General features: G+C 39.5%; 5 protein-coding genes across 9 annotated transcripts in view; 3 read left to right on the forward strand and 2 right to left on the reverse strand.

Annotated features, from left to right (window-relative positions):
- The first annotated feature begins 195 nt into the window (after positions 1-195).
- On the forward strand, positions 196-991 carry LOC137579821 (uncharacterized). The gene is made up of 2 exons (XM_068293637.1): positions 196-544; positions 610-991. The coding sequence occupies exons 1-2, from the start codon at positions 265-267 to the stop codon at positions 984-986; spliced, it is 657 nt and encodes a 218-aa protein (XP_068149738.1). The 5' UTR covers positions 196-264; the 3' UTR covers positions 987-991.
- Positions 992-2468: 1477 nt separating this feature from the next.
- LOC137579839 (uncharacterized) lies at positions 2469-3690 on the forward strand. The gene has a single exon (XM_068293669.1). It carries the CDS (start codon positions 2923-2925, stop codon positions 3127-3129), a length of 207 nt encoding a protein of 68 aa, XP_068149770.1. The 5' UTR covers positions 2469-2922; the 3' UTR covers positions 3130-3690.
- Positions 3691-3937: 247 nt separating this feature from the next.
- On the reverse strand, positions 3938-6163 carry CSN3 (COP9 signalosome subunit 3). Its single transcript, XM_068293668.1, has 8 exons — positions 6007-6163; positions 5631-5879; positions 5303-5568; positions 5038-5232; positions 4791-4967; positions 4593-4724; positions 4345-4527; positions 3938-4269 (listed from the first exon to the last, which is right to left on the reverse strand). Exons 1-8 carry the CDS (start codon positions 6059-6061, stop codon positions 4186-4188), a joined length of 1341 nt encoding a protein of 446 aa, XP_068149769.1. The 5' UTR covers positions 6062-6163; the 3' UTR covers positions 3938-4185.
- A 116-nt stretch (positions 6164-6279) lies between these two features.
- LOC137579935 (zinc finger protein draculin) lies at positions 6280-7996 on the forward strand. The gene is given in 3 exon segments (XM_068293834.1): positions 6280-6642; positions 6703-7264; positions 7266-7996. Coding segments are annotated over 3 exon segments (1368 nt in total). The 5' UTR covers positions 6280-6340; the 3' UTR covers positions 7770-7996.
- A 787-nt stretch (positions 7997-8783) lies between these two features.
- LOC137579932 (uncharacterized) overlaps positions 8784-24300 on the reverse strand; it is a 49137-nt gene continuing 33620 nt past the window's right edge. For 3 of the 5 annotated variants that reach the window (XM_068293828.1, XM_068293829.1, XM_068293830.1), the window contains exons 5-21: positions 22117-22253; positions 21205-21392; positions 21017-21120; positions 20705-20956; positions 20515-20645; positions 19173-19355; positions 17544-17573; positions 14193-14384; positions 13710-14119; positions 13429-13644; positions 13036-13369; positions 12709-12975; positions 12415-12598; positions 12144-12350; positions 11877-12078; positions 11716-11809; positions 8784-9509 (exon numbers count right to left, since the gene is read on the reverse strand). In XM_068293828.1, the coding sequence (XP_068149929.1) occupies positions 9480-9509; positions 11716-11809; positions 11877-12078; positions 12144-12350; positions 12415-12598; positions 12709-12975; positions 13036-13369; positions 13429-13644; positions 13710-14119; positions 14193-14384; positions 17544-17573; positions 19173-19355; positions 20515-20645; positions 20705-20956; positions 21017-21120; positions 21205-21392; positions 22117-22253 (3161 nt within the window). In that variant the 3' untranslated portion in view covers positions 8784-9479. Of the gene's footprint in view, positions 9510-11715; positions 11810-11876; positions 12079-12143; positions 12351-12414; positions 12599-12708; positions 12976-13035; positions 13370-13428; positions 13645-13709; positions 14120-14192; positions 14385-17543; positions 17574-19172; positions 19356-20514; positions 20646-20704; positions 20957-21016; positions 21121-21204; positions 21393-21444; positions 21497-22116; positions 22254-24300 lie in introns of those variants that run through there. The other 2 variants (XM_068293832.1, XM_068293831.1) reach the window with 2 other exon arrangements.

Below are 24300 nucleotides of genomic sequence, written 5' to 3' on the forward strand. Positions count from 1 at the left end.
TCCCTGCTGATCCTTGTAGCTGGAAAACACTTTTTTCCCTCTTTCTTTACAGCTTTAGCAACGATTCCTGAGAAATCAATCACTGTCATGCATTGGTATTAGTTTTGCTTTGATGGATTTCCGTTTTACGTGACTGTGAGTGTCCTTGTTTGTGATTTTTGCTAGCATCCTTGCTTTTCCAAAACTTAGTCTTCTTGGGTTTTTGAATCTATTTTTTGTTTTCGTTTTATTGTTCGTTTGTGTTTTTTGGATTTTTCATTCCAAATGTTGCTCGACGCTATTTTTCTGATACCCACATTATTTACCTATTGCCTGATCCTGCTGCTTATCTTCATATTGTGCTTCATAGTGGTCTATATAAGTCATAAGATTTACATATCCGTCTACGATAACTTGCCACTCTCCGCTGGTCCTGGCTCCAATCGAATGATGAGCATGCGGGACTACTTGGAAAAGTCAACAAGTCGCAGCGTGCGTTCAATGCAGGCAAGCATGCGCTCCATATGGATACCAAATCGTTCCCAAATCGATGTTTCAACTTCGGGTAAGCGGCAGAGAATCACTTCCAGTGATTCCACAACAAACGTCTTTCTCTATTTACTTGTGTAGTGCGGATTATTCTTACGCTGGAGCCATGCTATTTGGTTAGCGTTGAGTATGATATTGATTCCAGGGATCGGGCCATTAGTTTTATGTGTCGCTGTCAACAAGACAATGCGCCGGTATGTGCTGCTACTGTCCATCATGATCAGCGACCATCCACCACCCACATAGTACGCTATTATGATCATTTAACCAAAATTCCACGTCTCCGGGTGATGCTAAAGTGCAATCAGCGTGGCTCGGACACGCACATGGACTCGCATATGCGTGTCACTCTGGACGATGTTATAATGAATGCCCTAGATGCCCACTGTACGGACAGTGCCGCAGCCTGCCGTGCGCCATATCAAAGGCGTTTCACAGCTCAGAGAGATCAAGAATAAAGGTAGGGAGAGACAGAGAACAAGCTCAAGCTAAAGCTGTATCTGAAGTATAGTTGGTTTAGTTTTTGCATTTATAAATAGATTTTGAATATTTGCTATATTGTGTTTTATTTTTTTTTTTTGTTTTCTCAATGTGTCTGCTAGAACTTGTTTTCAATGCGTCTCAGAGAGAACCAGAGACGAGCAACCAATAATATTTTTATTCAAACAGTGGATTTTGGGGTCATTTGGTTGCTTGGCCCCAAATACAGCCCCCTCTTCCTCTCCCCGTTTTGAAGTACGAGTGCCGCGAGTACGGGGAGAACAATGTTCAACGCCTCATTTAAATCGCCTGACATTTAAGGTGGAACGTCCACTCTCACCCATCAATCGACTAAGCCACGGCAATGTGGAGCAAGGTGTAACGTTTTTTTTTTCCTCATATCACAATGATTGGCCCTAAAACAAAAAAACCGAAAGAAAAAACGAGAACGTTTTTAACACATTATTTTCTTATCAATAGATAAGATGGTGCTGGTGGTTGTGGTGGTGACTCTCTAGACTGTTTTGTTAGCCATTCCATTGTTATCTCTGATAATTGCCAAATCACAAACATACCGGGTCTAGAACCCCCCACTATGCATGACCATATTATAGCCAACCCCATTTAATTTGTCGATTGACGCCATTTCAGTTCCATATGCACTTAGATTGTGTATATACATATGTATGTATATGTACATACAGACATACCCATGTATATATGTATATTTGAATTTTCGTTCTTTTTATATGATGTACAGTCATTATTTGTTATTTTTCCTTCTTTTTATTGGCATTCTTCAATTAACACAATACGATGTCGATTTAATTGGTATGCAAGTTTTGGGAGGAGGATCGATCGACCACCCAACGAACACTCGACTTTTAATGAGAGGGCCTGGCTAATTTTGGATTGTATGGGTGTGTGTGTGTGTGAGGGTGGCGGGTGTGCTATTAAGACCTAAACGAAATACCATAATTGGTAATAATTATTGAACTTTAACTAAGCTAAGCTTTTCCATTACAACAACTACTTAATGGTAAGATTTAGATATGAATGATTTCAAAATATTGTATATTGGTATGTAGAGAAAGTCAGCTTATTATATATACATTTGTATGTATATGTGTGTAAATATATGTATCTGTGGGAAAAATGTGGAAAATCCAAAGGTTGTGCGAGCAAATGAAGCAAGTTCTAGAGCTAAGCCGGTCCAAGTTACCCCTACTCCCACTCGCTGGATGCCGAGAGTGGGGTGGGGATGTGGAAGAGTTAAGTCTAAGTCAGAGTGCAGGCTAGCCATTGCATGATGCCAGGCTTATCAAAAGCGGTTCGCTGCCGCTGCTGTCGCTGTAGGCCGCAAAACCGCCAGCGGCAGCAACAACAACAACTAGAAGCAGTCTGGCACTCGAGCATACATACGTATACGTAATGCCAAACAAAGTTTCCATTCATTTAACTCGCCCGTTTCAGTTCCCAGGCAGGTGTCAACCAACGCACACACGGCATAAGAAGCGCGGCATTTGTTCAAGAATATATATACATATATACTTGTATATCTTATATGTATACATATACACACACATACATGCATATGCATGTATTTTATACACTATAAAAAGCAACAAAACAAAAAAAAAACGTACAGATATACAAGGTATATGGTAATTAATTAGCATACGCAGAGCGCCCCAGTCTCTTGTTGCTGTTGTTGTTGTTGCTGCTGTTGTTATTATTGCTCTTTGTGCCATTGCTTGAATTGTCACACTCCTAGCTTCCACCTCCCAGTTCCCGGTAATCAGCTAACGGCCTCTCCCGCCCGCCAATTGCCAATCCAGGCCAAGCCAGTAAGATTGGCTTATTGTTAATCAAGTGAAGAAATTTGAAATCAATTGCAAATAAGACGTGTGGAAAATGTTGGATCCGATTTCCGATACACCATTGGTATTGGCCTATGTGTTTATGTCACTTTTGGTGCTAATATTATGTTTCATTTTGGTCAATGTTATACATAAGCTATATCGTAGCATCAATAGTGTGGAATCCATATCGACGGCGACTCCAAGTCAACTGAAGACCAGCATTATGGAACTAGATGTAGATGCCATGAAAACCGGTTAGAAGGCGCTGGCCAACAGCAGCTGCCTAGAGCAAGAGAGCGCCAAAACGACACGTGAGAATCTCATCAATGAAAACAAAAACAAAAATAAGCAACAAAGCCCAAACTGAATTGGAAGGTAATCAGAAGTGGAGCTCACAGCAGCAGCTAGAGCTGAAGTCGGAGCGAAAGCCACCAATTGTACATAAACACCCACACACACACACACACACACTGAGACGCCTTTAAATCCAAGGCATGATGAGAAACGGCCTGTTGATACCCATATATATGTACATATCTATCTATCTATATAAATAACACAAATCACATTCTACCAACCAATAATTAATTGTTTAAAATTACTATACTTAATATGTACATATACATGTGTCCGTGTTTAGTATACGTATAACTAAGCATTAAATGCTGCCACTTAATGCTATGGCAGCCTCTAGTCATTTAATTAGCCATATCATTTAGGGTTACGAAGTTATATGACATGTACATTGACTCGCCTGACGCTCTTGTTATTATTATTGTTATTGTAAATAAAATCAACTCGACTGTTAAACGTATAACAATTATTTATGATGCTCCGACGGAAGGGAGGGGGGCTAAGACGCCACAAATACAATACAATTATCCAGGCTAGACGATATAAGCTGGCCTCGTAAAAGTCGCCTGATCGTGTGTATAAGGCCGAAATAAAAATCCTTATCTTATCTATTCATTAGAAATTTTGTGTGTGTGTGTGTGTGTGTGAGCGAGTCAATCAATAAAATGTTGTCCAATTTGATTATTCGATTATATATCCCAAGTGCTTAGTCATAGATTTATAGATTCATAGTTTATTTAAAATAGAATGTTCATCTATAAATTTGATATATGTAAGAGCGCAGTGTCTTGTTGTTACATCTGGATGAGTGTTGTTCATGAATGAGCATAAAGATGATAACAATCTGCAAACTGATGTTAATGTTAATTGTTGTAATTGTTGTTGTTATTGGTGTGGTGTAGGTGGTGTTGGTGTTGGTGGTGGCGACGGCGGCATCATTGAGCTGTTGGCACTGGCAACATCAATCCGTGGGATCACCTGAAAATGGTTTTGGATGCTGCGACGTCAAATCGTCATCCTGACTGCCAAGAGACTTTTTAACATACTTGAAATTTAAGGTGAAAACAAAATAAATTGAAAATACGCAACTAATTTTAAATTCAATGTGATCTTTACATACCATGGGATTCAATAGAATCTCTTCTTCCATTTTATTAATTTGTTTTACCAAATCCAGAACTTGTGTTATGTTCGTTTGCACATTTAGGAACATATCCGGTGAATTGTATTTCTCTGGATCGTTTTTAAACAAGACCATTCCATCTTTTTGATTGATTGTAGCATAGATTTCACCCGATTTGATCTACAACACAATTGTGATTTATATGTTTATAAGAGTAGGAACTAAAATGATTATCGTGTGACTACCATGTTTAGAATATAACGCTCTGCATCCGATGCACTGGCCAGCTGGACTCGACTGGCCACATCGCTAAGGGAGAGCGTTAAGAACGTTTTCGTCAGTCGCTGTATATTACGCTTATACAAAGAGGTGGCCACCTACAAAAACAATGAGAAAACAACAACAATTCATTGTGATTCGGTCATCTTATAAGGTGATTTTACCTTTTTGGCTAGGCCCATGTTATTATCACGTGTAAATGCTTCACTGTACTTGAGTATAATAATGCGTAACTCTTCGCTGGAAGAATTTGCATAGACATTAACCAGATCATGATAGTAAATGGCCTGGGGCTTCATGAAGCGTCCAATGACCTGTGTGTTTTTTGGTATATACGCAATCTGCGAGATGGAACAAAACCTTTAATAGCAACCTGATAGAAGAAGGCACTTGATTGCAGCAGCTGCTCACCTTGCCCTCCACAATAAGAGAGACCATGAGAAACTTTTTGTACGCCTCCAGCATGATATGCGACATGGCCATGGCCGGTGTGGTGATACACACCTCAAAGAAGTACAAGGCGCGATCATAATTCTTGATGGCTGTGTATATCATGCCGCCATAGTAATAGTAAAGTAAGAAGTACTTGGCATCGTTGTTGGCATCCTGGAGACGAAAATCCATTTACCAAATATAATAATAATAATCAAAAATGGGCAAAAGTGAGAGACCTCACCATTGTGTTCTGCGATTGCTGCTGCTGTTGATTCTTACACTCCGCCGCCACCGTGGAAATGTCGGTAATGTCCGCATCTAAGTAGGGCAATACCACACTGAAATTTTTGGCCTTCAAGCTAAGCTGACAGAGATCAGCGTGTAAAGGGGTTAGCTGAGTGTCCAATTGTCGAATTTGGTCAATGGCACGCGACAAAATTTTAATACCGAGAATGCTCAACTGCTTCTGCACTATAAACTCCGTAAAGCAATGGCAAGTCTCGTAAACTAGACAGAGTAATTAAGTCAAATAATTAATCGATGATCCTAGTAGCCCCGAATCTACTCACAGGCGCACACGGCGAATCGCAATTGTTCCACATTGCTGCGTTGAAGAAAATCCCTCATCAGCTGTATGATCTGTGCCGGCTCTGGATTAGCAGTTGCAGCGCTATGTAGCTTGGCAAGCAACACATAGAGCACACCCAGCGTATGCTGCTGTATGTCTAGAGTTTCTAACACATTGTCCAATATGCTCCAGTTGCGGACAAGCAGAGACAGGGATTCTCCGAGCTCGTCCGCCAGCTCACGGTAGCTGCCTGTGTGTGGTAGTAAGCAAAGTAAAAACCAAAAATTCGAACACCGCATATGAAATATGTACTTATAACAACAAAAACAAAGGCGGCTTTGCCTGGATGAATCGAATGCCAGACCACGCCCACTTACATGCAGCGCTTAACGTGCGCACTTGATTAACATAGTTTTCCAGCGCGCTGCTCATAATTGCGGCACTATTCCGAGACTAAATAATTTTAAATAAATTTATGAAAATATTTACGAAAATAATCCAACCCTATATCTATTAATATTGTAACTTAGTGGAGAAAACTGAGCAACACTGGCTGATTGCGAATCTCCTCAAAACATTAACCAACACTGTGGTATATAAACTTGCTATCGATAAAGTTATCGATGAAATTATCGACGTAATCTGCACTGAAATGACGTAAAGAGAATTTGTTTATTATTTATTGTTGATGCGATTTAATAGAATAGAAAAATGGATAACGCAGCTCGTATTGTATACGTGTGTAGTCTGTGTCTTCGTCAATATGATCTCTTAGAAGACTTGCGGGGTCACATGGTCTATTTCCATGGATGTGTGCCAGCTGCTATGTTAGCCGCCAGATCCCGAACAAGCACCAGAAATAGTAACCCGAATAATCTGCCGCCTCAGGAATCTCGGCCAGAGCCCTTGGCTCAATCGGTGCCACCAGCACCACCACCACCTTCTACAACTGAGATGCAGCCCATGCCATTTAAGGATTTTCGAGTTGTGCTTCGAGCGAATATGCGTGTGCCGTGAGTAACTAGCTAAGGTTTCTGTTTGGAAATGCACACATAAATTCAATTTCTGCACAGATGCTCAACAGGTCAGAATTGCGGTTTCAAGTTCGAAAATGAAGAGCGCATGGAACTGCATGTTAAGTGCCACAAGGAGAACAAATTCCTTTGCAACGAGTGCGGCGTAGAATTAGCCAACTGGCGACGCTGTTCCGCACATTTGTGGAAAGCCCATCAAATCGATGTGGATTTATTGCAATGTCCAGCTCTCGGCTGTGAGTACAAGTCTCCAGTATCAGCTCTCGTTTGGCGTCACATGCGAGTCCATAAGAAGTGGCGCGCCAGAGTCCTACGATCGCTTGCCGCAGTTCAGCGACAACGAAAACTAAAAGAGCAGCAGGCAAATGAAGCAGCTTCAGCTGATCAATCAGCCGGTCCCGGTTCGACAAACAAAAAGAACAAATACTATGCAGAGAAGACATGTGAGATCTGTAGTCGAAAATTCGTAAACGGCAAAACGCTCTCGAAGCACGTAAAAACTGTGCACAACAAGATAAAGCCGTTCATATGCAATGTCTGCGGCAAGAAAACGGCTCGTAAGGCCAGCCTAATTATACACATGCGTCAGCATACGGGCGAGAAAACCCCTGCATTGCGAGCAATGCAAATTCTCTACACGGGATCCCAGTGTCCTGCACAAGCATCGACAGCGCCATGGTAGCGGCAGTGGCGCCCAACCATCAATTTCACTTAAGTGCAGTCAGTGCGATTATAGCTGCATTCAGGCCAATGCGCTGAAACGTCACATGAGGCTAAATCATGTCCAGGCCTACAGTGAATTGTGTTGTGATCTCTGCAATTATACGTCGATCAATGCGGAACGCTTACTTGCCCACAAGCAAGATCATCGCAAGGGTTTAATCACCAATTGTGAGGACTCCATGGATGCAACTCGTTCTACTGGCTTCAAATATCCGGCCAAGTTAAGCGATAAGAACAATGAGGTGTCGGCTGATTGTTTCATGCCACTGGAGAGCATTGATTCCCTGTCTTTGCCCCACGAGCCGGCTGTGGACACAGGCGGTGTAACCATACCGGCTCCACCCTCAGAGGATACACAATTTCCCACATATTTAAAAGACTGAAAATTCGTTTTGTTACTGAAATTGATTATGATTACGATTTCAAATATCTGTCCTTTTCAACTAAAAAAAAAATTTCCGATCCAATACTAAAATTGATATTGCCTAAAAAAGACTCCCTCCAGCTCGATTTCCACTTTCACAGCGACTTGAAATACTTGGAGTCCGGTTAAGTCTTGTCTAGTAATATGATAATTCTTTTTATCACAACAACATAACAACAAATTCCTTCCCCCTTCAATATAGAGTTAATGTCTGTATTTATATTTTTGTTTTTGGATTTCATTGGATTTAAATGTTCATTTATTGAATTAAGTTTTTTTTTTTTTTTTTTTTTTTTTTGTTTTCAGTTCATTTAATGTGTTTATCATTTTAGAATCTGATATGATTTTTGCAACATTTTGGAATTTTATTAGCCATTATGGTTTATCGCTTTGCTTGTTATGCTAATACCTTTTTGTTTTCTTTTGTTATTGTGTGTGTGTGTTTGTATGTTTTTTTAAATTTGTATTTATATTATCATTATTTAGACTAAGTTTTAAATTTAAAAAAAATTCTAATCTCGTATGGTCTCTGGCGTGCCGATGCACTCCGATTCACAACGTCTTCTCAGTTTCGCCTAGTTTTTTTTTTTTTTTTTTTTTTTTTTTTTTTTTTTTTTTTTGTTTTGGCGCAAATTAATTTTTTGCCTAATTCTAATCTTATATTTTATAACTGACGAAAATTGATTTAATTACTTGTTTTTTATTTCTTTCTTTCTTTTTTTTTTTTAATTGGGCAGTTTTGCTAAAATTGTGTATTAGAATTAACTTTAATTTTCCTTTTTTTGATTTCTCTAATTTTTGTTTAGTGGGTTTTTTTTTTTTGTATGTTTTTTTTTTTTTTTTTTAGGTTTTTGTGTTAATTAGTTTAGTAGGTTAGTTGAACATTAAGTTATGGTTTAATACAGAGATCATGCAAGGTCTTATATTTATATATATATATATATATATATATATATATATAGACATCTCCCTCTAATCGGTGATTGAGATTTTGATATATTTCCATCGAGCAATTGGGTAAACAAATGAATTTATATATTTTTGTTTGTTTCTTTTTTTTTATTGTCTGAGTTTGATTTGAATATGTAATTAGAATATACACCTAATATATAAATATAAATGTTTGTATATTTATATATTGATTTGCATTTGTGAGTGTGTGTGTGTGTGTTTTTTCTTAATTGTTTCATCGACAGCAACTTAAAAGTTGACGGACGATAAATTATAAATGTTTATAGGGTTTATGTATGGTATGTCCTATATATTTATATAGCAGTGAATTGAAATAAAACGCTCAATGTAAAATTGTTCATATTATACAGTTTCTATTTTCATTATTATTATTTTTTTTTTTTTGTCGTTTTGGCATTTATTTACAATTCTTAAAAAGGGAAATTTCTTTTGTGAACAACAATAATGGAAATAATTATGCTCCCACACACTCTTGCTCTCTCCTCTTTCTCTCTCACTCTCTCTCTCTCTCTGTGTCTCTTTTCTCACTCACTTATTCTCTCTTTCTCTCACGCTCTGTCTCTTTCACTTTCTCTCTCTCCCACACACACTCTCTGCCTGTGTTTTTCTCATTCTGTATCAGTCTGTGTTGCTGTTTTGCTTTTGGAATCCCTGATCCCTGCTCCCTGCCCTTTTCGCCGGCTGCGCTCCAAAAGGCTCAGATCTTGGTCTCGACGACGAGTTTTCTCTTTTGTATTATTATTATTATTTGTTTTGTTGTTGTTTACGAAAGAAAGTGGAATATATTTAAAAGAAAGAATACAAAATAGAAAAAAAAGGATTCAATTAAGTCGGCAGCTGCTAATCAATTGGTGGATTCATGTGGGATTCAAATTGGATTCCCACAACGCATTGCAATCCCATTACATAGGATATCAGTATATATGTATATATATAACTAGTATGTATTATGTATGTAGTTAATTCACATGCAAGATCGTTGGATTGTTTGCAATAGGAGAAGCTGGAGCAGGAACAGGCGGCGGCGATTCGATTGATGATGATTTGTTTTTGTTTCTGTTTTTGGTGGGGGGGGGGGGGGGTGCCTTTTGAATTGCTTGTGGTGGGGGTGGAGAGGGGGCGGTTCAATGAGATCTTACTTACTTACAGTATGTACGACAATCAACAATCAACAATCAATGAGTGTAAAAGGGAGTGTGAGTGTGAGCGTGAGCATTGAGAATGACGAGCTGAAGAGTTAACGAGCTAACGCTGAATGGTTTCCTGACTTGGGTTCTGAACACGCAGTACCAATTAAACTATATACTGTTATACATACTTATATATTGTATATATAATTTTCAGTTTAGTTTGATTCTTGTTTTTGTTTTTGATTATGCTGATATTATCGATGATCACTACAACGTCTATTAAACAACTAACGAGTTCAATCTAGCTTCTATGTATGTATAAATATGTATGTTTCATATATATATACCTATATATATATATATATATTGACATATATTTGACTATGCTCTTCATTCTGAAACTGAAACTGGCGATTACGTTACGAATTCATCATCAATCTTAGTATGTTAATTAATTTTCACTTACAATCTATCATCTTGTTGTATTTTTTTTTTTTAATTTGTCATTTAAATTTGTTTTGCTCATGCTTTTACTTAATATTCTTTTTTTTTTTTTGCTCTTCTGTTTTTGTTTTCTTTTGTGCGACGCATAATAAATGCTGAGTGGGGCGGGGAAGGTTTTTGGGCAGTTCATGACCTTTGCCCCCATCCTTAGGAAAAAAAATAATTATACATAGACTCACACACACACCAACAAACTACTAAACCTCTACACATACATATGTATGTCTTTGTTTTTTACTTGCTCTTCCACCTGTTATAGTCAGTTTGATTTGCATAGTACGATTTATGTTTACTTAAAGGCTATTAGGAAACAGTTTTATCTACATATGTAGGTCTATGAGCATTTCTGTAAGAGTATTTTCATATCAAAAACAAAAAAAAAAAAAAAAAAAAAAAATACAAATACAAATACAAATACATTCAAGTACAAATAAATGAAATCGTTTTCTTTTTTTTCGGTTTTGGCCGTTCCCCTAAAGTACCCTTTACCAAATAGGGTTTTATTGGCGCCACCTAGCGGTCAGCATTCCATTCCATTCAAAAGTCGTAGAAACAGTTCAGTTATGTTTTGTTTGTATGTAAATACTTGTAGTCACAGACAGACAATAACTCGTTCAAGCAAATTTGATATCATGGGATCGTAATTATTTACTATTTTATATGTATGTATGATTGTATATTATTCTTAGAAAACCTAAGAATCTAATGGAAGTTCTCTTTCATCGTAACTAAAACACTGTCCTAGTCTGTATGTACAGTTTCTATGTGTTTTTCTTCTTCTTTCAACATAAAAATTTCAAATAATATCAAAAGTTTCTAACATCTAGAAAAATTGCTTATAAAAATTGCGCGACATTAAGAAAAAAACAACAAAAAATTAGATATATATGTAAATATTAAAAACATGCACCTCTTGACGCTCTATCAAAACGAATCTTGATCCGCCATGGGCGATCTATAGAATATAAAAGTCAATATAAATCGAGTTTGCGTACCGATACGCATTTTGGTTTCTGGGCATTTCAAAAATGAAATAAGACAAAAAACGAACAAAAAATTTCCAATGAACGAGTTTGATTTGGGTTTTGATTTGCTGAATATAAGTATATAGTATAGTAAGTGTTGCCTTTTGATCGTATTTTTTTTGTTTGTTGCGTTTCGCATTGGTTTTGTGGTTTTTTGGTTGTGATTTAGTTCTGGGGCACAATTCTGTACGTTATTGGTCGCCGAGCATCAGACCGTGGTAACACGATCGATCTCAACATAACGCACAGAATTGTCGCTTTGTCAGCAAATCACCTCCTTTTCATCCAAAACGGCTGTATCCATGGAGCTGAGAGATTTGAGGCGCGTCTGCAGCACCGAAGAGCCGCGCAGTTTCCGTTTGATTTTCCTAAAGATCAAAAGAACAAAGGAAAAATGTAAGATGTATTTAAATTAGATGAGATCGTTTCACTTACTTGTAGGCAAAGGCAGCAAACGCACAACACGAGAGCACAAAAATTAGGCAAAGTGTGGCCAATATTTCGGCGGGCAATTTCATTAGGGCCGAACACTGCAGGAAGGCCTCATCATCGCCGGAGGGACAATGGACAGTACCATCACACCAAACGCTGGCATTAACACAAGCACCCAGCTCGGCGCACTTGAATTGACAATCCTCTGAGATGGGAATTAGTATTAGTATGGAAAACTGCTGACGACGAATGGAGATGAATGACACTCACCCGCCATGCTGAGAGTGGGTCTGGGCATTAGCTCCATCCAGTTGAATGTGTACTCGCCATTGCCTGGCCTGAGAAACTCAACACTAATGGCTTTAGATCTATTGACCAGGGCAAAGTTTGGACGCTCATTCCAGCCAGAGCTAAAGATCTCGACAAACTCATACGCACTCGATTCCGGACTCAAAGGACAGGCCACTATGGTGAGACCTGAAAGGAAACTTAGATTTTAGTTTATAGCTCGTTTAAAGCCAATCTAAGCTGGTTGCCCTACCCTCCGATGTGGTTAGAACAGTTCTTGATTTTGTCTCACAGCGCCAGCTATCGGCCTGCATAAAGGTGGAGTTTAGACTCTTTTTGGGATTGTGTTTGCTTAGAAAGATAGCCTTAAGACGCACATAAAGGAATTTGTTTCCATTCGACGGTTCAATTAGCCAGGGTCGAGAGCGGCATTCAATCTGCGGCGAAAAGAGATAATCAATTAGTATATGGGAAAAGAGCTCTCGAATGCTCTCTGATTATGTCTTTAAGTTCCTCAATCCCTGTATAAGGATCGGGTTTAGCTCACATCTCCAAAGGTCATGTCTATGGTGCCACTGGGTCCGAATTTGCGACGTCCATCCTTGCAGCTAGTTGGTGCCTTGACAAACTCAAACATCCCCTCAAAGTTCACTGTATCCGGGTCATCCAGAGTTGTCATATTTTGGGCTATAAAATGCACTTCCACATCCCGACTGGTCGATGTATATTCCACCGGTAAATGTGATTCATTTGAAGAGTTGCAGAGGCAACCGCGATGCAATAGAATTGAGTCCTGATAGGGACGTTCAAATATCTAGCGAAAACAAGTCTCATTATCGATTTGTTGTTGATGTTTGCCTTTTAAAATTCTTACCTCAATTCGAACATTTGTGTCGCCATAGCAAAACGATCGATTAATGTCCTCATCTAATCTTGAATAGCATGGCCGATTTGTTGTTGTCACTTTGCGCAATTTAATGCGAACCCTTTCGCCACGCAGAGCTTCAAATTTATAGACACATTTCAAATTTCGTGTACCGCCGCGTCCGAATAGAAAAATGTTGCGTACACTTCGAAAGATGGCCGGATCCTTGCGATCCATCATGTTGCTTAGAAACTTGCGATTACAATCGTGCTCCCCACCGCCCATTGGCAGACCATCCTGATGCAGATCAATGAACTCATATTTTAGCTTGAAGTCCAGGGGTCTACTCACAAAAAAAAGAAAGTTAGAAAGTGAGAGACTCTGGTTTCGAGTTTAACTTACCTCAACACTGTCGATTCGGTATTGCGTAATTCCAGGGTAATGGCATCACTGCTGGACACATAACTCTCCGAAATGGTGCACGGTCTGGCATAGGTTTCATTGATATTCGAACGATCGCAAGTGCGTGGTATAGTTCCCCGACAGAAGCGAGCAATGACATTGGTGGAATTATGATTATAGTGGCCCAATGAGTTGTAGGTGCTCGTTTCGCTGATGCTAATAGAAACCCCATGAATGGGTAAGTGAGCGACTGGGACAGAAGTGTGCAAACTACTACTTACCAATTGAGATCCTTGCAGACGGGAGGATCCCTTAGAGTGCCATCCCAAATGCGCAACATGCCACTACAATCCTCCTGGGTCTGTAGTACTCCAATTGCTCCCACTGACGTCTCATCGATCTGACCGAATTCGGGATCCAAGTTGAATTTTAAAACAGAAATCCAAACCTTAAATCGTGACAAGGGTTGATGTATGCCCGATTGTCCATTGGTGCGACGGGATAAACTTAGATGATCAAAGGTCTTGAAGACCCCCATGCCCTGCAAATGATACAGGCACGTGGAATTGGGGGCTAACGAGTGTTTGGGATTCTCTAGAATGCCACGACCAGCTCCGCGAATCCAGAATTCGCACGGTTTTTTATTCTTTGAGTATGTTGGACTTTGAATATCCACGAATTGAACTTCCACCTGAAGCAGAGAAAGAAAAGTTGAAAATATGGTGATTCTCATGGTGATTAACATATGGACAGTGGACCTTTACCTCCAATTGGAATCCGTATAGTGGCAGCACTTGCGATGAGGTGCCCGTAAAGGTGCCAAATGGCGACGTGCTGAACTCAACCAATAGCTCCGGGCCGCTGGAGACAGCTGCGGGCACTGCCTGACCTCCACCGCAAAACTTCAATATTATGGGATCACGTGTGGTATAACCATCATAGACAGTCACGTAGTCCTGCGGGTGTGTAAAATCAAGCAAGAGAGGAGGACGAGAAAGAAACAGAAGAAGACACAGAGGGAGAGAGAGAGAGAGAGAGAGGGAGAGAAAGACAGAGAAAGAGAAAGAGCAAAGTAGATGAGGAGTAAACGAAATGAGTGAAACGAGCAACGACAAATGTGGGTGGATTGGGTTGGGTTGGTTTTTTGGTTGTTATTTTTGTTAGTTCATGTAGGTGGTCACACACACACACACACTCACACACACTCCTTTTCTCTCTCTGCGTGTGTGTGTGTGTGTGTGTGTGTGTGTGAGAGAGAAAAAAAGAAGAAAAAGAATGTGGCAGAGATGTGAAAGAACGGTAATTGCTGTAAAGAAGTGGGCTTAAAGTGCAACGACTGGCAACTGTGCTCTCATATTACTTAATGGCCACTGGACGTATACGTGATTTTTGGTTAGAATCCGTTTGGCAGTGGCCTTAATGGAAGCGAAATGGGGTCTAAAAGTACTTATGCAGTTCAGAACAATGCTTTTGATGTGTATATCTAGGCGAGTGTGTGTTTGTGTGTGTTCTGGTGTGTGTCCGTTGTGTCCCCTCAACTAAATGTCGAACATTTTAAGCTCACTTAAAGTTCTTTTTATGCTCAGTAATACAAATTGTTTGGTTTATGCGATGCAATTGTTATGTATTCAGAAATGAAATCTACTTATATTGAAATGTTGTCTACTTATATTGTCTACTTAATTGTAAGATTAATTCTCAATTAATTTCACTTGCGACAAAATTGTTGGGCATCGACAATGTGAAAAATTATATTTCAAGGGAATAGAGATAAGGCAGTCAGTCATCGGATGATGGTCTTAAAACATGAATTAGCCAACTCGCATAAACATTTCAAATATGTATATATATTTATAGAGTATACTGTTATTTTGTGCTGTACACGAATTCCGTTGGGCCTTTGATGAGAAATGCTTTCGTATAGCATTTTGCGCATAATTTGTGCGCATTTTAATTGAGTTGGCCTTGCCCTGAGCCCTTGTTGATATGGATGAGGGAAGAGGCGACCTCCCTAGTCCAGGGGCATTTCCTTCCTGCCGCTTTTAGGTATTTTTTCTTTTTTGCTGTGTGTGTGTGTGTGTTTTTTTTTTCTTTATGGTTTTACCATTTGACAAATTAGTTTTGTGGCCGCCACACTTTTAGCATTAATTTAGCTGAGGTTTCTGTTGCTGTTCCTGTTTCACAGACATTTAATGTTTATGGACCTGACCGCAAATTTAAACTATGCAACGGACCGCAGAACCGAAATTTGAACAACCATCGGCGGCAGGAGCAGCAGGAGCAGACACAGTAGCAGAACCAGGTAATTTGTGACCGCAAATTTATTGAATGCGCGGGGATTTTGTACAAATTAGTGCACACATAACTGCATAAATTTGATCAGGAATGCGGGACAGAAGAAGAAGCAGAAGCAGAAGCAGGATCAGACGTCGGAGTTGAAGTTGACTTTTTACTGCATACTGTATATATCAGTAGAGGTCTCCATGTGGTTCCTGTTCCTGTTCCTTTTGCTTTCCGGCGATTATTCACACATGCCGCACCAAAAATGGCCAGCACTTTTGGACATTTTGGCTTAAGAGCGCGACAAAAAAGCAAAAAAAAAAAAAAAAACCAAAGAAACAAAAAAAAAGAACAGTGAAAAAAAGTTGCGGGCGAAAAAAGGGACAATTTGTAGGCAAAGAGTGAGAGAGAGAAAGCCATGCAATCCTTGCAAATGCTGGCGGTGGTGCTGCTTCTTCTGCTGCGGCTGTTGGCCAAATGGCGCTAACGTCCAAGCGGATTGCTTTCCAACTGAATAAGCAAAAAGCAAAGGGGTTAGCAATGGCGAATGGCTTTGCTTTTCAGGGGGTTTATAGGGGCGATGGGATTTGCTCGCCTTACCACCAGCGCGCCAACACAACGAGTATTTAATGGCACTAGCCGGAGAGCCAACCAGCCGACCACCAGATAGCTCTTTAAAAGACAACACTCAAAATGCAAAAGATGACTGCAAAAGATGCTAAAAGAAATTCGAACGAAATCCTGATCAAGTAACAAATACTAAATCAAATGCTACTACTATGAAAATGGAAAAGGAACAACTAATTGAAAAGGAAGGCATGACAGAGAGTAAGAGAGATACGGAGAGCGGGAGCGGGAAGTGGTGGTGGCGTTGGATAGCTTAAAGAAAGTTGAATGAAACTAAAGCCCGGAAGTGGAAAACTCATCAAATGTGGCATTCTCATTCATGAGATGTGGTGAGTCTCTCTGTATTTTATGCATGATGAATGCCTGGGGTAATAATTTACAGACGCACACACACACATACATGCATATGGACACATAGATAAGTCCAAGGCACGTTCGTCCACTCTTAGTCTTGTGCAGGACGCTGTCGTTATAGTCGTCTAATGTCCTTGATGAGCATGCCCCCTCCTCCCCCCATGTCGCCCTCGGCTACAATCTACATTCTTGTGTGCGATTTATGATGTGCGTGCCAAGTGTTCATTAATATAAATCCAATGACAGATTTTTCACCCCTCCCTTCCCCTTCGACTTTCCTGCTCAAAAAGGAAACTTTCTTTCAATATCAAAAATGAATGAGAGAGAGAGAGAGAGAGAGTAAGGGAGAGAAAGTGTCCATGTTATCCTAATGAATACATTATCTAGTGTATAGATATTTCATAGTTGTCGATTTGCTTGAATCATTTTGCTTTGTTGTTCTGCATATACTTTTAGTATGATTAATTGTTTCGATCCCCCACATCCCTTCCACACCACCAGCCCGGTCTCCCGCCTTGGGCACACAACTAAAGATGACAAATAATTGTTGCTTAAGATTATACATACTTATTGCTAATAGATTTGATAGTAAACAAAAGGAGGTGGTAGTGGTTGGTTAGTGTTGGTGGTCTTTGTGGTGGTTGAGTGGTTTAACTAGTATTGCAAATAGTTAGGTACGAACAAGTGCATTCTAATTTGGTGGAAAGAGACAGAGAGCGAGAGAGAGAGAGAGAAAGTGGGAGAGATACTATGGACTCGAAATTGTTTGTATTTGTTTGTTTATTGTTGAAGTGGGTGTACGCGCAATATGAAGTAATTGAACAAGAGAATTTAGTTTGATTTCATTTCATTACCGTTGATTTCCATTTGGGTTTTACATTTTCCTAGTAGAGAAAATACATACATATACATACATATATACTCAGGCAACTTGATTAGCATTATAATTATCTCAAAGTTCAATTTGTGTGCAATGGAAAATAATTGATTGATGGAAGATGGAAAATAAATTGGTCGAGAGTCTTAATTATATTTCTATTTTGGACATACAAATCGATTTGACCCAACAATTAATAACCAATCGAAAAATCTAAATTGTTAGTCTAAATTTAGTTCGGTTTTTCACTCATTTCTCTAACTCGAACTCGTTTTTTCGTCCTTTTTTTTTAGCCAACTTTGCCGTAATTTATTGTATTTAATATTCATTTTTTATGCAAAACCTGAAATCCTTTGAAAAGAATAGACTCGAATAGTTTTTTTTTTTTTAATTTAAAACGAATGATTTATGTAGGTCTAAGGAATCCTCAAAAGTTTCATTATGAGCTCTTGTCTACATTTTAGTACCCACATAAGTATGCTACAAAATTTGATTGATCTTTGAATTTCTTTTTCTTTTAAAGACCTTGTTGATCAAACTACTTCAAATGGAACATTTTGTTAGCTAGTAATCAATCTGTATACCATACAAATGCCTTTTAAAACTTGCCTCGTCGACATTATCATTCATTCTGCTTGTAAGTTTCGCCATTATTTAATTTACTCCCCCTGGTTTAAAGGGCAACAATGTTTGTAATTAAATTCCTTCTCGATTTGACCTATTTCAAAAGGGTTATGATGGCAAAGAGTTGATATGTTGGCTGGCCCAACATTGACGTCCATTCGGTGAACCCTCTTAAGGCTTATGGACAAAAGTTTTATCCCATCTTCCACTTTTGTAGGCTTATCCCCCCAATTCGAAATCCTTTCGTTTTTCTTTTTTTCCATCTGTTTGGCATTCACAGCTGCAACTTTTTGCACTCATTAAGAGCTCGGGCAAAAGTTGGGTACTTTCAATTTAAAGCTCGCCCCTCTCTCCAATGACAAACAATGAGGCTATGAAATTAACACTTCCCACGGCTTGGTAGAGAAGCCCATCGAAGCTCAAGGCAATGTCGGACATTTGGACATGGAAACAGTTAGCTGGACATGGACAGTTTGCAACTGCCCACATTATTGCACACATACAGAGGCATACAGCCTACACATGCCCACACACACACACACACAGATGCCAACACAATGGTGGAGCAAAGGCAGTTGTTGGCAGGGGGATAACAAAAAAAAAAAAAAAAAAAAAAAAAAAAAAAAAAGGAATTCGTGCAAACAACAGATTTCAGATTTTTGCTCATTTCTTTTTCAATTTGTCGTTTTTTGCGCAGTTTTTTTCCTCCAGTGTTGCCTTCGTTTGTCCTGTTTGCCGGCCATTGGCCAACAGAGGAAGTAATTTTTGTGCTGGAGCGCTCGTTAAAGTTGGCAAATGCAAACACAGAGAAGTTCGTTTGTCCCTTTTTCCCCCTTCAGGGGATAGATGAGACAGATAGATAGATAGATGTTGGTAGTGGCGGTGGAGTAAGAGGACAAAAAAAAAAAAAAAAAAAGGAATGGGATGGAGGAGAGATAGCGGGAGAACAAAGAAAAGTGCATTTAAAGGCAGATTTAATTACCTGAATGTAATCGCAGTCATTCCATGTTTTTAGTCTCGGCTCGAATTTCTTGTCCTTGTCACTGGCACTGGGTGGTGGCGCCATTTTGTTAGTGGCGGCCGTTTCCTGTGTGGAAATCCAAACCAGATTGCCCTTCGGCTGTTTGACTAGAATCAAAGCATGTTTGCCATGGGGCACATCGTGCTGTGTGGACAGGAGAATTAAATGCAAATTAATGAGGCACAAAGCGCACAGCACATTGGCAAAGAACATTGTAGTTAAATATATTAAAAACGCGCAGATTCGAGAGTAAAAATAAATTGTGAAAATAAAACCCAGTTAACTTATAGTAATCGCGGGAATTGAATGTCCTATTTCCTAAGTTGTTTTAAATACAATATTACGATTGTAAATTTTTCATAGCAGTAATCGACGTTTCGTTAAAACTTCATACTATTCTTACTTGAGAGTATTTTCCTTAACATTTGGGAAACATCCTTAATGTGGATGAGAAGGGGATCTCAGCGTAGACTACACCCATGGCTGATTGGATTATTTTCATTGTCAGCAATGTGCTATTTTGAAGCATCCTTGAGATGCGGGACATATTAAAAAATGTTTGTCTAGGCCACTTTAGACTTGAGTTCAGTGTGTATATACTTCATACACTTCAGTTAATTATAATAAAAGCTCATTTTATTTGGAATGTAAATTGCTTTTTAATTTTTCCATCCCTCCATTTTGATTTTTTGAACTTTCTTCACAACAAAAAAAAAAAAAAAAAAAAAGAAAAAAAAAACAGGAGAGGGAAAGAGAGAGAGAGATGGAGGTAAAGCTAAAGCTGTAGGACGATAGACAAGTTCAACGTCAACGTCAACATCAACATCAACGTCAACGATTTTGTGGCATTTTTATGAGCAAGGACGAAGGATAATGTTTGCGGCCATGGGCATGAGAGTGGAAGTGCTAGTCATAGTCGGACTGAGGGAGTGGGACTGGGCGTGGGCTTTAATGCGCTTAAAAGGCTATCTGTGGATGTCTGTGGGCCTACCATAATGACAGTCTAACCTTTGGCTTCGTTCGCCGGGCTGCCATGACCCGGCTTAGGTGACTGCTTTTGTAACCCTAGAGGAGCGTTGTCCTGGCAGCTTTGTGACACCTTTTTTAAGGCCAACACACTGCGTATGCACAACGTTGCCAGGACAATGCCGAGACTGATTGAAAAGCAGCCAAGTCGAGCCAAGTGGGCGATGGATGAATGGATGGATGGATGGATGGATGGATGGATGGGTCGCATGACGCCAGATGGGATGAATGGTAATTTAATTTAATTTTAATTGTTTCTGTTTGTGACAACGCCTACCTGTCGCACCGCATAGTAGCAAGTAAGATTACGTGGATAGATGCCAGGAAAATTGGGTGACTGCAGGCGACACGACTTCTTGTCACAATCACTGAATATGCGTGAGCAATATGTACCAGGAATGAGATCACCTAAACCAAACGCATGAGAATTAAGAATATAGAACATATAGTTTTCAGATGGCGCTTACCTAAATAATATTTCGGTTCGGTGTAGTTAAGTTCATCCTTGATCAATGGTTTCTCCAATGAGGCCATAAATGTCTTATTATTGGCATAGGCACTAAAAAGACTAAAGTCCTGGCCATACCGATCCGATCGGGCTCCACTTGAGTTGGTAAACTCCTGCAAGGCAGCTCCCGTGCCCTGTTGCTGCTGCTGTTGCTGTTGGTGCTGCTGCTGCTGATTGAGAAAACTGCTGCGATTGTGCCACTGGGCAAGCTCTGTGGGAGGATTAATATTGGATGCGGATGTTGGCTTAAGCTGCGGATTCGTTTACTCACCTGCTAGCTTTATGCCCCCATAGCGTGTCACTGAACTGTCCTTGGATAGAACTTTGTATCGAATGCGAAAGTCGAAGTTGTAACCGCTTTGATCCCTTGCCAGTCTGTAAAAGGAAAGGAAAACAGAAACGAAAAGCAGCTTGAGCAGATTAGCAAAAGGACTAGGCAAGCGTATTGAGTTTTCGGACCTGTTCAGCTTGATGGTGAATATCAAGGAGCGCGTTTCACTATAGAATAATACGGGACCCCAAGAGCTGCCACACCACATGCCACCGATGGGGGTACGTGCTGATTCGGCTATTTGCATATAACCATCCGGGCAACCCTCATGCACATAGGATGTGAAACGGCCAATAGTAAAGCTATCCAGAGTCACCTGAAATGACAGCAATAAAAAACTAGCTATGAACAATTTAATCTACACATACATGGATAGATATATATTTTCTTTTAAAAATCAATTTCTCCAGTGTTGTTATTGTTCTTGTTGTAGCTAGTGGTTCGGTGTAATAAACTGCTGGCCAGTCTCCGTATCTCGTACTATGTATATCAATGCAATGTCTGGACGCACTCGAGTGTGGCAGCTAAAGGATTTGGCTTTGGCTTTGACTATAGCTACTACGGCTACGGCTTCATAGCTTCGTAGCTGCTGTAGGTGTGAAGTGGCGTAATAACTAACAGGCGCCGGCACTTGCTTCCCTTCCTGCCACAACCAGTGGAACATCTAGGCAGAGGCAGGGGCGGGGGCGGAAGTGGAGAGCGAAAGGAAGGTGGATGCGATTGCTTGCCCTGTCAGTTGTAGTTACGCTTCATGTGGCTCCTTGACTCTAGGGGATTGCGACTTGCAGCGCTCCAGTGAGTGGCTTTGAAATCAATATTGCCTGGCAGTGGGTCCTTCTCACCTTACCCTCACTTCATCTGCCACACCTCGTCTTCCGATATACCCAGGCACTTTTTGTGCTCCCCCGTGCTCGTCAATCCATTGGTTCAGTTGTTGCTTATCTTTTTAATGGCATAGTTTATCCCGTTTACAAAATGAAATGTGAAAGGCAGCAGCAATAGATATCCCACCCCGCTCACTCGCTCACTCACTCACTCACCTGAACGACATCGCCATGCTGGCCACCTGCTGCCGTAAACGTTAGCACACAGACAAAGGGCACGCGATCCTGTTTGGGTCGATGCAGTTCCAAGGCATAAGTCTGTCCAATGTCGCCATAGTAGGTGCGATTACAGCCTGTATACGATAGGGACGAAAAGGATGAAAACAGAAATATATATTAAATGCAATTAGCGTTAGTTTGGCAATTAGTTTGTTTGTAGCGCTGCCAAGTAACCGCAACTAACTGGATATCATTTCTCATTTGCCCTGTATGCCCATGGTTCTACTTCTGCTTCTGCTCCTGCCCCTGAACCTGCCCATACTCTGTCATCCCGTCATTTGTTATTGGTGTGGGCGCCAAATGAAAGGAATGGCATTTGTCGCGCCATAAATCAACAGCTAGCTGGGAATTAACAGTCATTCACACACACCACAATGTCACATTAACATGATATTAACATGAAGGTTATCACATCAACCTGAATAAAACTGGCAATTACCTCAACTGTGCAAGGATGAATCCATCACAAGATCCCTCAGCCCTCAAATAACAAATAAATTACTCTTGAATTGCTCGGAGTAAATAAATGAGTAGAATATGAACAGAACTTTGAGTATTAACGCTTGGAAATGAAATGAATAATTTGAAATAAAAATTTGACTATGTGACTATGAATTAATAATGCAATTGCTACATCTAACTCATTCACAACATTCCTTGGTCTACCTTAAATTAATTTATTGAGAAGTCTTTAGCTAAATTTCAAACATAATAAAAAATGTATTTTCCTACTTTCTTTCAAATTCAATTGGCTCAAACTTAGTCCTCATTCAATGATTGACAAAAAATAAACAATTGATATTGAATTGAATTGAATATGAATTAGCTAATTAATCGCTGGCTGGATACTTTAGATTCCACGCGCTATGCATATTATGCAATTGTCTATTAAATATCATTGATTATCGATAATTATTATTACTGCATGGCATTTATTGCAATTGTCGGACAATAAATGTAAAATTTTTAAATCGTTTATCCACATTCTCGGATGCAACAGTGCATAACTATTTATTTAAAAGGCCAATTGCCAATTCACTTGATTATAAATTCATAAATTCTTTACATAATTAAATGAACATGTGAATGCGAATGATTTACATTTGCAAGATTTGCATTCATGGCATTGAGTTATTGTTGCCTCTGGATGAGAGAAATCAAAGAAACAGTCCGGGAGCAATAAAATCAAGTTGGGCTATGGGATCGGGAGGGGTGATGGATTTCAGGTGGCTTACATTTCGAAAGGACATTTAAATATTTTTCTATGACAAATGGAAAATTTTGTCTCTCTTTCTCTCTGCGCATTTCTACTCCATATGGCATTTCAATTAGTTTTATTAAAAATGCATAGGATGAGATTAGAGATTTTGGACAGAGAAAGAAAATTTCAATTTCAATTTGATTTTATTGGCTTTGCATTCAATCAAATTTAATATGCGTTCAGCTATCAATAGTCAATTAGATAATTATGTGCATAATGCAATCATTTTTGGCTATCAAGCCTCTCATATACATACACTGCCAATAAATATTGCATCCAATTAGCCAGAAGGTAGTTAATAATCGGATTATAATCCTTACAGCTCAAATGGTCTTAAGCCCTAACCATTGAGTAAGGCCAAGACAAAGAACTTTTGTTGTTCAAGTCAATTTGCATTATTAAATTTGTAGTAAATCCGACTCAATACACAATGCGAATCTTGTCGAGTATTTTGCTCAGTGTATGGAGTGGGAGAGAGAGATGAAAGCGATTTGTAGTCGTCGATATTTGTATTTTGATTGCCTATCCGGGGGGGCAATTTGTATGGAGTGTGTCCATAATTGCCCCAACAATGGCAAATTAGAGGCTCACTGGCTCTGTGTGGGGGCCAAGCAATGGCAACCATGAAATATTGAATGAAATTCCAATTGCTTAAGATGCTTTGAAAGAACATTTTCCAACCCAACTTGATGATGTGTTGTTTGTTGCTTGTTTTTTTTTTCAATTAAAATCCAATGTGTTGTCGTTTCCCTCATACCCAATGGAATGAAAGATCCCTTTTGTCCCTTTCCCTTCGTTTTGGGGCTCAACACTGGGAGATGTTCTGCTGCTGCCTCATTGAATGTCATTGAAAAATACTT

This window comes from Drosophila tropicalis, unplaced genomic scaffold (genome assembly GCF_018151085.1).
Source record: "Drosophila tropicalis isolate 14030-0801.00 unplaced genomic scaffold, ASM1815108v1 contig_805, whole genome shotgun sequence".
In the NCBI taxonomy this organism is placed as follows: domain Eukaryota; kingdom Metazoa; phylum Arthropoda; class Insecta; order Diptera; family Drosophilidae; genus Drosophila; species Drosophila tropicalis.

Bases quoted from the DNA above. Each gene is read 5' to 3' on its own strand.
- LOC137579839 (XM_068293669.1), top strand. From the start codon at position 2,923: ATGTTGGATCCGATTTCCGATACACCATTGGTATTGGCCTATGTGTTT.
- CSN3 (XM_068293668.1), bottom strand. From the start codon at position 6,061: ATGAGCAGCGCGCTGGAAAACTATGTTAATCAAGTGCGCACGTTAAGC. The intron at 5,880-6,006 runs GTAAGTGGGCGT...TACCACACACAG, and splicing joins GCGCACGTTAAGCGCTGCAT to GCAGCTACCGTGAGCTGGCG. The intron at 5,569-5,630 runs GTGAGTAGATTC...TACTCTGTCTAG, and splicing joins GCGATTCGCCGTGTGCGCCT to TTTACGAGACTTGCCATTGC.
- LOC137579821 (XM_068293637.1), top strand. From the start codon at position 265: ATGTTGCTCGACGCTATTTTTCTGATACCCACATTATTTACCTATTGC. The intron at 545-609 runs GTAAGCGGCAGA...TTACTTGTGTAG, and splicing joins AATCGATGTTTCAACTTCGG to TGCGGATTATTCTTACGCTG.